At 30.9% G+C, this 16840-nt stretch overlaps 2 protein-coding genes across 2 annotated transcripts; one reads left to right on the top strand and one right to left on the bottom strand.

Annotated features, from left to right (window-relative positions):
• Positions 1-715: 715 nt before the first annotated feature.
• Positions 716-9953, bottom strand: Bm3646 (Doublecortin family protein; the record flags this gene model as incomplete). The annotated part of the gene is made up of 25 exons (XM_001898573.2): positions 716-779; positions 972-1051; positions 1575-1649; positions 1796-1935; positions 2194-2314; positions 2421-2546; positions 2880-3070; positions 3169-3408; positions 3554-3632; positions 3792-3937; positions 4111-4336; positions 4559-4719; positions 5001-5180; positions 5298-5406; positions 5782-5903; positions 6140-6325; positions 6429-6719; positions 6815-6973; positions 7108-7312; positions 7529-7639; positions 7969-8034; positions 8158-8290; positions 9075-9235; positions 9426-9620; positions 9915-9953. The coding sequence occupies 25 exons, from the start codon at positions 9951-9953 to the stop codon at positions 716-718; spliced, it is 3606 nt and encodes a 1201-aa protein (XP_001898608.2).
• Positions 9954-14215: 4262 nt separating this feature from the next.
• On the top strand, positions 14216-16466 carry Bma-let-381 (Fork head domain containing protein; the record flags this gene model as incomplete). The annotated part of the gene is made up of 4 exons (XM_001898572.2): positions 14216-14295; positions 15202-15398; positions 15697-15911; positions 16059-16466. The coding sequence occupies 4 exons, from the start codon at positions 14216-14218 to the stop codon at positions 16464-16466; spliced, it is 900 nt and encodes a 299-aa protein (XP_001898607.2).
• Between the last annotated feature and the right edge of the window lie 374 nt (positions 16467-16840).

Genomic DNA, 16840 nt, shown 5'->3' with positions numbered 1-16840 from the left:
CAGAAGCGGAAATAACAAAATACTTTGCACTTTTCATGGAGAAAAATAGGCCACTGATTTACTGTCACTCGATCAATTTTGCTAACATTTCTTATGAGATGCTTTTTTCGTAAGTGACTGATTCTTCCTGCACTAGTTTAAAAAAAATCAATTATTCCGGGATTCCCAATTTTTTCTCATTTTTTTTCATATAAATCAAAGTTTTGTATTATATATATATATATATATATATATATTAACTAAAATTTAAGATTTCAATATAAATTCAAAAAGTCTATATAATTACACTATTGAAACCTTATTTTCAAGGTCAGTAATGAAATAACTTGAAATTGAACTATTAAGATTCATTTACAGTTTTAATTAATTTAGAATTTAGGAATTTAATTTCATTCGCATCTTTCAAGATAGAATGGTTAAATGCACTAAGTAATAACATAGATATTATTTCTTAAATTAGCGTAGTATCATTACCACCTACCTTCTAGCTAAATACTAAAACAACAGTGATTGCTTCCTTTTGTATTAATCTCTTTTTACAACAATAAAGTGATATGTTTAGTAAAAAAAAAAGATGTGAAAATGACAAACTGACAAACTTTCTGAACCAATAAGAATAAAATAAAAATTGAGGCACATTGGTTATTTTAAGATTGTCACAATAAGTTTTGAGCTGTGTTACATTATGCTGAGCAGAGAAATACGCGTGTCTTTTTCATAAGGCGTCTGTTGATCGAGAAGCGCTTACCTGTTGACTCTTTAATTCTTCCGTAAACATCCTGAAAATGAAGTTCATTGTAGATGAATTTAGAAGGAAGCAGAGCATCTAGCTCAGTCTTTTTCATTCCAAACTTTTTTCGCTCCCTCTCATATAAAAGCATTCCGAATTACCACATTACTGGTCAGTTTCCATTACATTACAAGTAAAGTATTTTCATTTTTTAAAAGTAATAGAAATGAACAGAACTGACTTGCTAAATTGGAATATATAAAAGAGATTTGTCTCGCTGTCAAGAATATGCACTTGTTCGCATTTCCATTTGAAACTGTGCTGAAGTATATTAATTTTACAATATTAATGAGGTTCTAAAAAATTGTATGACTGTATGATTTAAATCTTACATTTTTCAATTGCTATGTTTAGTTAGCAGTGCCCTTTGCTATAATCTAACAAAAACAGAATTTGGCCGCATTTAGCTTTGGATCGACACATAATTATCAGATCACTAACAATGGTCGATCTATTTGATTGCATTTATCGATTTTTGAAAATAAAAATGTTTGGAAATAGAGACAGGTAATCAAGCCAAGAATGACTAGTAAAAACAAAGATAATCTAATCTACAAAAAGCAAAGAAAGGATATAAATGAACGATTTGATTTAGTCTCTAAGTAATCAGAAAGAGAAGACATATGCACTTTGCAGATAGAAATCTCTAAGGACAAAACGTATGCAAATGGAAAATAGAAGTGTGTTCTTTACGTTAGACTACGTGTATTCGCATCATGTTAGCATATCGAAACATGACGATTAAGCATAAATTTGATGAAAATGATGAAAATGTGAAACTTACGTTTTCATTCTTTATTACGATTGAGGTAGTCAGAAGCTCGCCAATAGAAACAGCTTCAACTTCAAATTTACTCATCTGTAAATTACAAAATAAGTCAGTAACTTTGAAAATAGATAAGCTTCTAATGTTAATTAATTAATTAAGTAAAGAAAAGAGAAATAAATAAACAAAAAAAAAGAAGGGTAATAAGTGGGAAATTTTAAAAGTTAAATTTAACGAACTTTTTTCTCTTGAAACGGATCGATGTCATCATTGATTAGCTTTCTCAAACCTGTATCGCCTTTTGTTCCATTTAATGTTAGATAAACATCAAAATCCGCACTTGATTCACCAGAATTTACAGTAATTATATAGACAACGTCTACAACAACAACAACAACAAAAATTTATTTTGATGATTTAAAGCAAAAAACTAGGCATAAATATTTTGTTAGACAGAAAAGTTTAAAAAGTTCGCTAATTAGTGGAACGAAATACAACAAAAAATTAAATCCCAAAGTTCATAAACTTCGGAAATTTTCTGAAGACAGAAAATTCAACCAAAAAAAGAATTTTTTTTTTTTTGCGTGCATTCAAGCAACATACTTTTGAGTTGGCTCGAGCTTTATTTGGAACTTACTTGAAATAGGTGGGATATCCGGCCAGACAGCTGGGAATTCATAAACCGATTCCAATGTAAGGATGGTATTCACAGCAGGAAATCGAAGTTCATCACCATTCTCAGAGTCGTAAAGCTTCATCTGAAATAAACTAATATTTTCCGAACAGAACATGTACTGGGTTGTAGCTGAAAGTTTGAAGTACTGAAAGGTTACAAATGTAGAGAGATAATTATTAATCATGAACCTTCTGTATTTCAATGATATTTTCATCATTAAATTGAGCGTCATTTGATGAAGTACAGTTGAGATATTGTGAATCATCGATACCAACTCTAACTTTGATTATCGTTGAAATGTCTACTGCTTTCTGCTGTACAAAACTTTGATTTTATAAATATGGGATAACTTTTGGAAGTAATGAAGTTGATTAGGTATACTTCAAATAAGTATAGAAATAGTTTAGCCGGAAGGAAATAAGCAAGTCAGAGGATCACTATGCTCAAAATAATTTGAAGCGCATATTGAAACAATATTTTAGCATGAAACCTGATCATAACTGAATCCTGTCAATTACCAGCTTCGAGAGCAATAAGTTCTAATCTGTTCCCTATCATCCGAACTTTTTTAAATTTAATTTCAATCTAATAATGAAGCTTTACTTTAAAGCTTACTACAAATACGAAAAAAGCAAAAATCCATGTACCTGAAAAGTAATAATCATATCGATGGGAGTAGTAGCGACGATATTCATCTCTGCACTTGTATTTTCTGCACAAAGTGTTACTTTTGGGACTAAAGTACTGCCTTCACCAATTGTCATTGATAGAATCCATTGAGGTTGCTTTCTCGACAAAGCTTTTTTCTTACTGATTTTGGTTGAAAGGCCTTCCATTTCTATTGTTAAATTTGATTAATTTCTAAATCTAGGATATTCCATCGAAAATATACCATAAAACGATGCTTCTTCAGAAAATCTTCAGAAAAATAGAAACCAGAAAGTAGAAGCTCAACGAAAAGATCTCCAATATCGTCACACGTATCCTCTTTAACTTTCTCATTCTCCTCTTCCATACTTTTCACGCGGTTAACTGCCATTACGTAACGATACGGTGCGTGATGTGATTCACGAACGGTTACTTTCTCAGCGATCCAATCATTTGCCATTGAGACCTTTATATGTCGTCGATCGTAGATATCTTGTAACATTTGTATACCCTCATATATTTCGTTTCCTTTAAAAAGTATCCAAGAAGATATTTTCATTGAAAACTAGCATAACTAGCATTTATCAATTTTTTCTAGCATCATTTTATCCTTTCAAATATGAAATTTTTTTACAGGAATTTTTCAAAAACAAAAATGAGACCATAAATTTACCAATGTCATTCATTTTGACGTACAATCGCGTACTTTGTATACGTCCAACTGAAACAGCTTCAGCTTTGAATGAAAGTTCCTAAATAATATGTTACAGGTGTTGACAAAAAATATTATGAAAATAATGAATAATAATCATAACTTATAAGAAAAAGTAAAATACAGTAAATCTTTCTGATCAATCGTACAACATTTTATTTAGCATAAAGGTTTACCTAGAAGAATAAAATAAACTCACTTGCTTCAAATCCGAAACACATCTGAAATCAACAGGAAAACAACCTGTTTCACCAATTTCACCAAGTATTCTTGCATATATGATAGGTTTCTCCAGAAATCGCTGTTTGCGTGAACTTAACTTAATTTTCCCTTCGTAAGACAATACTGCAAAATAAGAACATAAGGGGATATGTCAAAATTAAAAGAACTTTTTTGATGGAAGATGATTTTGAACACCGATTTTTTTATTTCTATTTAAATTTCTATGACAGCATTGTAATAGCCTAATACATTGTTTTTCGAATATATTGATGTTGGTATAGAAAATTAAAAATTACCATTTAAAGGTTCAAAAGCTGCTCGGAAAACTGGAAATTCTCGAAATGGTTGCGAATTCTTCTCATCACAACCTATTTTCAACCATTTTCTCACATATGATACCATGCGTTCTTCAGTATCCAGATCTCTGAGTTCAACATAATTCAAATAATAATTCGGCATTTCACCATTTCCATCAATTTCAATTCTCACTTTTAGTAGATCTCCAATTTCACCGAAATCCACCTATAAATTGTGCTTTTTTTATTTGAAATAATCAAAATGAAGTTATTCGAAATACTGTCCTGTCCGAAGGACTTCTTTTGAAATAAAAAGCAGGTTTCAAAGTTCAGAGGAAAATTTTGGTAAGAAAAGAGTAAAAATAATTACTTGAAAACTTTTCGCTGTCTCGAAGATCTCCAAAATCGCCGCCACAATAGAAATTAGAAAAAAAGTATTAAAATTCACCTGCACAAGTGAAGAAGATGGCACCTTTGCCATGCGACTGTCATAAATTTTTGTTGTCATTGAACTACTTTGGCTACCATAACCCACTATATTCAGATTTGATGTAGTTGCACCGCTACCATCATCTTTGCCAGAATGCAAGATAAGCTCCCAACGACCACCTACAAAAAAGTGATGCTAATTCTTGCTTTGTGCAAATGTTTCATGCAATTATTTGAACTTATTACGATGACTGTCATCCTGTCACTTCACGTAATCATAGTCAAATATATTTGCATATCAAAAGCCTTTCAATACTTGTTGCATTTATACTTGTACAAACTGCCGCTCGTAACAAAAATTTGATTATTTTTGAGAAAATGTTAATCTAAGAAAAAAAATGTTAAACTATCTATCTGTAAGTTTGCAAACTTAGATTTAAATTCTTTATCGTGAATCCTACTTGTAGATCTAGAATCGTGTAAGATAGTAGTAAGGTAGCAAAAAGCCGTTGTCTTCAGTGATCGTTCAATTTTCCCATCCACTTGACCACTGTCCAACCATTTGGCACATTGGAAAAGATACTGCCGTCCATCAGCAATATTTTCGGTAACCAGAACTCGTTCAATATATACTCCGACTCCTGAACTTTATTAGGAAATTTTTAAAACATTTTAAAAGTTCAAATTGAAATTTGCGAATTTCTTTTTAAATCGAAGAAAAAAATATGCTTACTTACAGCAGTATGAATAGAACTTACCGTAACCAGTACGATCATGCCCGATAATAATTTTTTGAAGTAATCCAAGTTTCGTCGTCTCAATATGAAAGGAATCCATTCTGTTCTGTTGAAATTTTGGTTCATTTGTCTGTAACCAATTTATATACTGAAAACATGACATTTTAATTGAGAATTGTTGGAAAAATGCCCACTCTCTCCTCGTTTCCTTATTGATCAAATATTAGAAAATCGCAATATCGATTGATTTTTCAAAACCAAATGATTGAATTTGTTAGCAATTGATTTTTCCGACTTATGACAATGATATATTTGTTTCCAATATAAATTTTGCTATTATGATATTGAGATATAATGTTTAAAAAACCGTCTACTGATTGGTTTTCGTTCATAATTTGTTTTGGTTAACACCGATAAGTAGATTAACCGGCTGTAGCTAATACTTTAGAATGTCCATCAAGCACTGTCTTGATCTGATCTATCGTAGATATACGAAACAGCTCACATCTTGTCGCAATAGATGTTTCTCGCTTGTATTTAAGTCACCATATAAAATAATGAACAAGTCGAGATCTGTATCAGCCGCCCAACGATTTCCAGTAATTACCGATACTGTATAAGTCATACCTGAAAGGTATCTTTTTAGTAACCGTGATAAAGTAATACTAGATAGTATTACAAACTAATTAATATAAACCAATTTATTACTATAAACTTATTTGTAAATTAATTAAATTAATTTAAGAATGATGGAATGTGCAACGATAACAGCATTAACTGATTCCAGGATAAAGTCATTAATGATGAAAATTTTTTAGTCCAACAAATCAAACCGCTGTATGTTAAATTCATATCAAACAAACCATCTTCTTTTGTGCTAGGTGAAAAATTAGCTTCAGGAGAAAATGTTTCATCGTTATCAAATGCCTGATCATTAGATGTTGCAAGCATCAGTTCCGGTACTTCTTCCTTTGCCGAATCGGACTGTCCGGTATCGGCTGTATCGCTCGCCTTTCTTTCTTCTCTTTCGTGATCTTCAATTACAATCGCTTCAATTCATTCAATTATGTTTGTCTCAAAATGAAAGCTCAACCAATTATAATTGCTGCAGAATGAAGAAAATTCAATCAAATAATCTTTCCGAAATCTGACTTTTTTCATTATTTTGTACCAACTCTTCTTCCTCTTCCTCTTTCTTCTCATTGGCTTCATTTTCTTCTTCACTTCCTTTGTCTTCTTTTACGTCTTCGGTCTCCTTCTCATTGTCCGGTTCTGTCAGTTTACTTCCACGTGACACTTCTCTTCGATTATCATTTGCTGTAAGCTTGTTCACTTGATCACTACAATCTTCCACATTTTCAAGCATTGTCTCTTCCTCATATATTTGTGGCGGCTTTTGTGAGAGTGACAAAGCTGGTAGGTGCTGCGTAGCTTCCAGGGAAGCTGAAATTTCTGAGGAAAAATTAATGATAATTACTAATTTGCATATCACAAAATTTCACACTTAAAGAATTTTGGTAATTTTGAAAAATACGAACATTTGTTTATTTTATTTCCCGATGGTGTATTCTTTGATTCGTTGCTATTTCGTTTACTCAAACGAGACATCGAAGTTAAGGGCATCATTTTACTGCTTACCACCCGTTGAGGTCTCTCAATTGAGTTCTCCCGGTAGGCGGACTGGACTGTTTGCTTAGCTAGAACATAATTTACTTTGAACAAATTCATTCGTACGGGGGAAAGTACTTAATGCGAAATGCATTTTACGTAATATCAAAGAACGAAATCTTATTTTCATATGACATACAAACTTAATTTAATATAAAGTTACCGATAGTAGGCTGTCCTAAAAGACTCGGTGACGTCATCTTTGAAATCGGCGGTAGTTGTGGTATACTTATTGGAAACATACTTTCCCGAAACATAGGTCGCTCATTCCTTGGTACAGCAAGTAGTCGAGTTTCATTTAACAAAAAAATTTCATCAATACTTATAATCCTCTTACCGGAATAAGTATACAGTTTGAAAATTGCCATCTAAAATCCGATTGATTTAGGAGTTCCAAAAGATTTGATGCTGCAGAAAGCTTTATTAAGTTTTCCAATCTTAAATTAACAACAATGTCACAGCTAATAGATACGATAATTTAATTTGGATTAAGATGCACCTTGTGCCTTAAGCCTATGTTTCATTAACTATTGCATAATATAATATCAAGCAATTTTCATCGTAATGAGAAGTCTTTGTTTCACCTGTAAACCTTCCGAAACTTCTTCCAGCAGCGATTCGATGGTCCTTTGACGAAGAGGATTGAGCAGCGTTCGATAAATCCGCGAAGGTTTGCCATTTAAGACAAAAAATAGCTAAACACAAGATTAAATTTTAATAAACAATTTTATTTTAGTGAGAATGAATGATTAAATTTAGTACATTCATTATTTTTTCTTGCCATATGATTAAGGGAAAAAATGATCGATGTAAAGTTGTCAGGGTGATAAAATGAATTAGAACACTAATAGCTAACTAACTATATGAATAAATATTTTATCCATCACTCTTCAAATTAAAGGCTTTCAAATAATAATACTTTAGGAAAATGAAAATTTCAAAAGACGAATCTTAGTGAAATTTAAATTATAAAATATTAAAAACTAGTATTGATTATAAAAGAATAATGAAGAAAGAAATGAACCTGTTTGGATGTTGCAGGATCAGACGATAATTTCAGCGGTATCTTTGCACGTCCATTTTTGTTTTGCTGCAAACTAATTCCTAAATTTTCTTTTTTTTCTGAGAAAAAGGAATTAACTAATGAAATATCAATTGATAAAATTTTAGTTGCAGTGCATCAGAGGTGTCAGACATTTTATGAAATTCTAACTTTCCGATAATTAAACCAATTATTTCGATAATAGTGAGGCAAATGTGTTCGATTAGCTTGGCGAATTCTCTGAATTTTCTCAACCATCAATAAATTCAACGGTCGTGGTGTTTTGAAGGAAGATGCTATATATCTGAAACGCATGTTTTAAATTCACCGATAAAAATAATCAATTGATTTGATAAGAATTTGATGACAATATATGCATAATTTTTTTGTAATACACACGTAATATTTTTTAATAGTTTCGATGATAAGATAAACGAGATTGAGTAGCGTGACATAACGTAACTGATTGGATGGACACACTTTTTAATTCATTTTCTTAATACATACTTCTTTGTAGTACCTAAGTGATGTGTCATGTATTTGATACCTACTAACTTGAAATGTCACCCTTTTGTTTACTAGTAAGTAGTAGACTTGCTAGTCTCTTATCTTTCTGCGTGCTTTGGTTAATTAATTCCCATCCATATTACAAACTACCATGTAGCAGGCACTTAAAATAATTCCACTCCATGTTTTTCCGCCTATTTGAAATTAAAATTTTTACTGACATCTTTTAAAATTAAAATTTTTACTGAAAATTTTTACTGACATTTTTACAGAATCAAATGCTAATCCTTAGTTAAGCGCACTTTTCCATTCTCATATTTGAATCAGTTAAGCACATCACTCATCTTAAGCTTATCATTTTTATTTATCACGGCTGTCAATTCTAATAATTATACTCATATATTTGCATATGAACTGATAAATTACATAAACAATATGATATGATCAGTGAGTTCATTACTCTTTTTATTTCCATCCAGTCAACGTTGACACATTCCGTTTCAGTTCTATAACTTACAAAACCGGTTTAGCTGTTGAGCCAGGAGATAATGTAATTGTTTATCATCACTAATATAGCTAACCGTCCATGGTGCTGTAGTTGATCAATATTTTTGATAATCGTTTTTCCACGCGGCGTAGTTAAATGACGGACGCCAAACGGCATCGAAATGTTGCTATTCAAATCATCCAATAATGATTCAATAGTACGATATCGAGCTTTTGATACTGGTACACGAAGTCCCTTCAAAACAATAAGCAAAATGAATTAAAATCTTCATTTTCAGCAAAATCCAAAAACTCATTTATAATTCACTGAATTTTAGAGAAATCAAGAAGTCAAATGTTTTGATCCTTTTTTCTTTTTTTTTTTTTTTTTTGAAAGCTTCGGTTTTGTTCATTACCGTTTTTATGATACAATACGAGTAACTTACCGCAAAATAAATGTCGCCTTCCTTGTAAAAGAATACTGTTTTTGTAGAATATGGTCGAGTGAAGGATCGATTTGAATTGCGATAATTTTGAATTTGTCTGTTTGCCAGACTGGGTATATTAGATGGTGCAGGTGACGCATGAAGATTACCAATATCAGGAGTGGAATGATGATCAAGCGTGGAACGAGATGAAGACTAAAGTTGAGTAGTAAATTGTTATCATCTGTGACCAAAGAGATAATTTACTTTTCAAACATTAAAGTTCAAATTCTGAATCTTATCATTTCCTTGTATTCGTTAAGAAGATAAGCTTACAAGCTTTACTGATTTTCAGATGATTAAATATTTTTGGCAAAAAAAAAAAAATAAATAAATAAAAAGTTTAAGTTATAATGCATCGGTGTATATCAAGGGAAAACAAATAAATTTCTCCCCGCTCTCATTTGTTTTTGAATGTTGAACTTTTTTTAATCATGAAAGACTACCGACCCAAAGTAGCGTTGTATCGCCGTTGTCTGGATCACTCATTTTCTTTTCCCTTGCTTAGTTTAAAGTAATTATAATAGCTTTACCAATCATTGCACGCATATTTGTCTGGATATTCTGAAATTTGCATAATTTGGAAAAATTATATTGCTTAGAAACGCGAGGAATAATAAAGGAGAAGGGATAAGAATTAAATATAAGCAAAAATTCTATATGAAATTTTTGAAATGAGAAAATCTTTGAGTGAGAAACAATTAATGAATGATTCGAAATATCATTTAAAGAAAATTAACATGAAATGAATTCGGTAGGACGCAAATAAACAAATAACAAATGAAATAAATTAGTAGAAAAAAACGAAAACAAATTTTGCACTTATGTTTTGAGATGTAATTCGAGTTAATTTGTTGAACAATAAAGTTTAAAGAATTGATTGTTTGAAAAATTTGTTTAAAGATTGATAGCAGAACAAATAAAAAAAACGAGTACAGATCATGAATTTGCACAAAGAAAAAGATCTATTGAAATAAGAAATTCAGAATTGAAAGCACTGAAATTAACTCGGAACAGTTACATGAAGTCAGAAAGCAGTGATATTAGACTAATCAACAAATTATTCGCATCATATAAACCTCTAAACGAACTCACCGTAAGTTCATTTACTCATTAATTATCTAATATGAATTCTAAATCTTTAAAAAAAGCGATGACCATACTTTTTGCGCTCGATAACACAAAAACAGATGTGTCAACGGAACTTGTCCAATGTGATGCTTGTCACAAATAATCTTTTCACGATTAAACTGACAAGAAAGCAATCATCAAATTTACTGGAGTATGATAATGATAGAGAAAGAGTAATTGCCCGCATATTTCGAAAAGTTTATGGATTGAGAATTGTAAATAATTAGAAATAAAATTACAGTCTCCGTTGTTGATAACATAAATTCTCTATTTACATAAATGAAAATACATGTATAAAATGAGTGTGTTAGGCTGATCAATCTAACATATTCTACCTTTGAAATATTTCATGTCATTGTTTCTCTGTCTGTATATTTCCATTATTTAATTTATTATTTGTTAATTAATTTCGTTCTGCTGATTCCATTGCTGAAATATGCTGATCACTTCTTGTTTGCTTATTCAATTCATATTATTCAGTTATTTCTTTCATTCAAAATCATTTCATTTTCAGCGGTCGTTGGAAGTACAATTAAAACTTTATTTTATTTTTATGTCAACTGTTGTTAAAACTATTTGTGATCTATTCTTTTATATTTATTCTCTCTTTCAATGAAATACTTCATCCTAATCAATCGACACATTTTTATTTATTTTACGTATAAAAATAATCAAAGCGACAATTACGATTGCAACAAATTAATGGCTTTCTTAGCAATGCTTATTGTTATTAAAATAGCTGCAAAAAAAAAGAAAATTACAATAAAAACACAGTAGAAAAAGGAAATGTTAGCAATTAGAAAACTTATTATTATTTCACGTTTTTTACAGCAAAACTATTAATCTTTTAGGTTTGAACTTACATGTCATCATTGACATATATATAGCAAAAAAAAAAAAAAATGAATTGTAAATTAATCTTCTCTTGAAACGAAAGTGCTAAATGAGCTTGAAAAATCGGAGGTTTTCTGAAAGTTAAATGGCGAGAACCTTCTACTTTAATCATTTGCTAAATTTCAGCGTCACATCCTTCCGGATTGAAGCTAAAAATTCCCTATTACTGGACGCAAGAGTAAGCTAACTTATATATATAGGCACGCATATAAACATATATACGTCTTTATTGCTCATTAACGTTCCTATGGAAACAAATGTTTTCAACATCCAACAGCTAAGAGATAAAAATTTCATACCACAGATTAAATGTTAAATTCTGACATTATTGCTCATTGCAGTGGATAATGAATGATTCCATGAAGCTTGGCAATATGCGCCATTTTACGCGATAGAAGCGAATGAGCGCACTTTGTAACATACTAACTAGTTAGACTCCGTTGAAAACTTGTCTAGATATTATTATACTTGCAAATTAAAATAATAAATAAATAAGAATACATTTTTTTCTTGAATTAAAATTTATGAAATGAAGGGTGCACTTCAAAGAATACAATGTGCTACGTACTATGATTTTTGTAGCAGAGTTAAGCTCAATCTGTGAAATGTGGCTTGAAATGTAAAAAAGTTACATAATATCAAACTTTGAATGTCAATGCGATAATCCCTTGATCACTTTATGTTTACATCATTATACCACTGTTTTACTTCAGTTGAATTGGTTCTACTAGCAAGTAAAATATATTATCAATACAGTTCCATATTCATACTATCATTTGGACAAGTCTTAGCTATAAAAAAAAAAAAAAAAAAAATCACTGAAAGCTTACCGCAATGAAAGTACTAAATTATAGACCATAATAATTACCCAAGGATAATTAAAAGGTGTGTAATTTATGAGATAATACTTATGAGCAACTAAATTTAATTACATATTTTGATTAGATATTTGTTAATAAAGATGAAATGTTTATTTCCTCTACAAATAATGTCTTCGAGCTGTCAAGTTTCTATAATTGAAATGATTTGCTGTCACCTGTCAAGCATACAATCATGCAATTATTACCAATTGCTTTGCTTACGATGTCACAGTTATTTGCGAATAAACTAAATGATGCAAAAGTCTGTTAAGCGAATTAAGAGTTAATGTAAAATTAATGTGAATAAAGTAAGGTAGCATCAGTGTAAGAATGATGCTTCGAGAATTTAAATTTTACATGAAATTTGATTTAAAAATCATTTTTTGCAACTAACAGTATCAAATATGGCATTTTAATGTTACATTTGGTCTGCGGTATATGAAGTAATCAGAGTATGCTTCGATGAGATGCAAATTGAAATCGTAAATCATTGTTACTATCATTTGTCATCACTATCGCTATTATAACTATCACTATTTTACACAGAAATATTCAGAATTTTTGTACTGAACTATAATCTTTTGTTACTGCCAATAGTACGACAAAAAATTAATACTACTAATTTCAAGCATAAATTTCAAATTGATATTAAACTTCTGTTAGGAATTGGTCATAAAAGAAAATTTTGAAGTAAGATAAAAAATATTCAGTAGTAAAATTAAAGAAGGAAAGAAAGTATTTAATTAAAAAATTAAATTCTAACATATTATATTCTTATCGTTCAGTCACCGGCTTAATCTTTAAAAGTGATAGATAAACAAGTGATCTTTCATAAATATGGTAGAATTTGCTTTCTTATGCTTTTCTCTTACCATTTAATTGCATCATCGATAGAAGTATGAAAGTCGTTGATCAAAGAAAGTAATTTCTTTTTAGATTTACGATTACGATATTAGAAGAAGATGAAAATTAAAATTATTTCTGGTCTACAATAATTTAGTCAAATTTTCTTCATTGGGTTCTAACATTCAAAAAGTTCATTAGCCAAGAATTATGCAGGACATTACTTTCACAGTATTCATAAATTTAGTTTGAGCATAATAGATACTTACTATTTTGGAAAATGTCAAATCTATGAATAACTTTTTAAGCTAGAAGGAAGTATGATATTTCTTTCCATTGCTCCTCATTAACATATGTCTCGAGATGGTCATTTCTGATAGAATAGTAATATATTTCTGGGCAATGGAAGCTTAACGTAAGTTAGCACACCACCAGAGAGGTCTAACTATGCTGATGACCATCAATGACATTTAATCTTTCAGCATTATTTGGCAACAGATAGCAGCACCTTTGTCGTATGGTTTCGAATTACCGCATGCTCCGAAGCATCATACAGCGCTTTTCACACTCGACTACGGGATTTTTGGATATCAAATTATATGTGATTCTGGAAAGGACCATGGACTGAGTAGAAATTGAATAAAAGAGTTTCTGGATTAATTGAAAGTAAATTTTGAAAGACCGTAATCCAAAGTAGGATTTATATGAAGAACATTAGCAAGAAAGCGAAGCGATACGGTGGATGGTAAAAGCAGAAGAAGAAATTTCGGCAGACCCTACGAAATGTCTCTCTCTCTCTCTCTCTCTTGTCTCGTTCACTTCTAAACCATTCACACTTCATTTCTCTCCCAATTTATTTCTCTCTCTGCAATACTTCTCCATAAGCTACCATAATACCAGTGAGATTAGTTTTCAGTTACAGCATGCTAACATTCACATAAACTAAACTATCACCAGCCACTTCCAATCATTCAACTCTTTGGATCATTCTTTGCATCAGCTCAACTCATTTCTATCTTTTCTATGGCTCAACAATCACAAACTTTCCTACTAAAAACAGAATTGAAACTTTCATCCAATCTTCAGCAACACTCTTCCACGAGGTAAGATAAAAGTATGTATTTATTTACACAGAAGCGCATATTGTTTAGGTCTTCTGTGCTGATTGCATACTATGGGTGGTCCTTTGAGCTATGTTTGTATATAAGTCTCTAACTCAAATTGTGTTTATTTCCCAATTTGTGATAAACTGTTTAGGTTCCCTAACAGTGTCATTCTCATTTCCACAAAAGCACTTTTTAAGTTATTTTCACTTTCTTGAAATTTCGACTTTCTTGAATTTTCACTTTCTTGAAAAATTTGCAAGTAATGCAACTTTCAACTCTTCTTAAAAGCTTAATCAAATATTTTAATGGATCTGATGATATGAACTTTAAATCGCTATTTTTGAGTCGAAATTCTATTTAAACAATTTAAGTTTCGGAATAATAAATATATTTATTTATCGGAATTTATTACTGACACTTTCCTCAAAGAACAACGATTCCGAAATTACATTTTATATTTCAACAATTTCAACTAGTCTTTTTGAATTTGAAACTATCACTTAATTTGTCCATAGCCAAACGCTATTTTATTTTAATTCAGATTTCTTATCATCCAAAATCTCTGCTTTCTATTTATAAATATATTTATTATATAAATAAATATAATATAAAAAAAATAAATATATTTATTATTCCGAAACTTAAATTGTTTAAATAGAAAGCAGAGATTTTGGATGATAAGAAATCATAAAGTTGTTGCATGAAATTATTCCTGTATCAAACATATCCATTGCATTTTAATTAACTGTTCTAAAATTCGAATTTCTGCATTCGAAATTCAAGTTTTATCAAAATCAGAAGTGGTAAATTAGCAGATCTCAAAAAAAAAATTGTCACTTTTAGAATTATTTCTTATAAAATAGGTGTATCCATCACTGATTATTTATACGTATATATTTATAGCGAGCCAATCTCCAATTCACTTGGTCCTTTACAATTTAAAAGTGAAGATGAAGATGAGAAAAGTGTGGTCTGTCGACGGCGAAGCGGTAAACGGCAGGAGAAACCGCCGTATTCTTACATTGCTCTCATCGCTATGGCAATACACGCAAAACCGGACCGGAAAGCAACACTTACTGAGATTTACGCTTTCCTTCAGAGTAATTTCGACTTTTTCAGAGGTGTATTTCATCATTTGAGTTAATCTAACGCAATGATCTCGATCACTTAATTATCTTGCTAGAAGAAGTTGGATATTCTGCTTAGAAATCTTAATCCTTCATTTACTAAATTTTATTGAACAACATCGAAAAAAAGATTTGCCCGAAAAATCTAAATTAGATTAAAAATCTTTAATATCATTTATTTTCCTAATTCATTATCCAATGTTTTAATCAAGCATTTTTTACTCATTCAATGACATCGCTCGTTGGTGGTACTTATTCATCAAATTTTCAGGAGAATATAATGGTTGGAAGAATTCTATTAGACATAACTTATCACTCAATGAGTGTTTTATAAAATTACCAAAAAGTTCGGGCGGCCGAAGTGGTAAAGGACATCAGTGGACGATCGATCAGAATTGCGAATTTCTCTTTGAAGAAGGCTCGTATCGAAGGCGACCACGAGGTTATAAAGCTCGTGTACGAAATTGCGATTATCCAAATGGACAGGTATGCCAATTAATTTATCGTTACTTAGACTCTCTACAAGTCGAAAGATCAAAGAATCTTTTTCTAGTCCCAAACTTTATTTTCAAACTGCTGGTACAGCCAAATATTTAGCGAAGTTGGATTTTCCGCATCAGTCCAGTATTTCAGTTAGAACCAATTTTTGTCGAAACCAGTACCGTGCCTATTAGCAACAATATGATCGCCGTTGATGGGACACATTTCGTTACACAGCAACAGAACTATCTGCCTCAATATACGGCCAATGCATTCTGGCCTCATTATGAATATGCAAATCAATGGCCAAATAGTTATGGACTAGCTTCATCAACAGTGAACAGCTATGCTGCCTATGATAACATGCAAACAATTGCACAACAGCAACAAACTGATTATACGGAAGGTTGTCCAATGGTTATGATACCAAGTGATTTATCTGGTGATCCAGATATGTTTGTCAACGAACAACAACAGCATGTTAACTTGTCACAGTTCGACACTTCTTCCCAGCTCTATAATCAGTATGCAAATTTACCATCACCACATCAAAACTCATGATTTTATTTTTTTTTAAACTATGGGAAACTATTGATTGTGTCGATAATCACTTAAGCTTGGAGCGTTCCGTGTGATATATTCAATCATATGAAATAAAATTGTATGCCAATGTTATCGAAAGCTTTGGGATGCTATTCTTCCAGCAATAAGTCATTTTATTATACGAAGAAATTTCAGAAATGAAATACAAAAGGTAGCAATAGTGAAGGGTTTCCCTTTATTTTAGTGGAATATCTCACTAAGAGCCGTGATGCAACCTGCTGAAATCCTTTTCCTATTTCAGTAAAAGTTTAATAACTCAAATATTAATACAACATATGACAGTGTCATTATTGAATGATAATTCCTCTATAAACTGAATTAACGAAGTTTTC

This window comes from Brugia malayi (genome assembly GCF_000002995.4).
Source record: "Brugia malayi strain FR3 genome assembly, contig: Bm_v4_Chr3_scaffold_001, whole genome shotgun sequence".
NCBI classification, from domain to species: Eukaryota; Metazoa; Nematoda; class Chromadorea; order Rhabditida; family Onchocercidae; genus Brugia; species Brugia malayi.
This window is presented reverse-complemented; position numbering and strand designations above follow the sequence as displayed.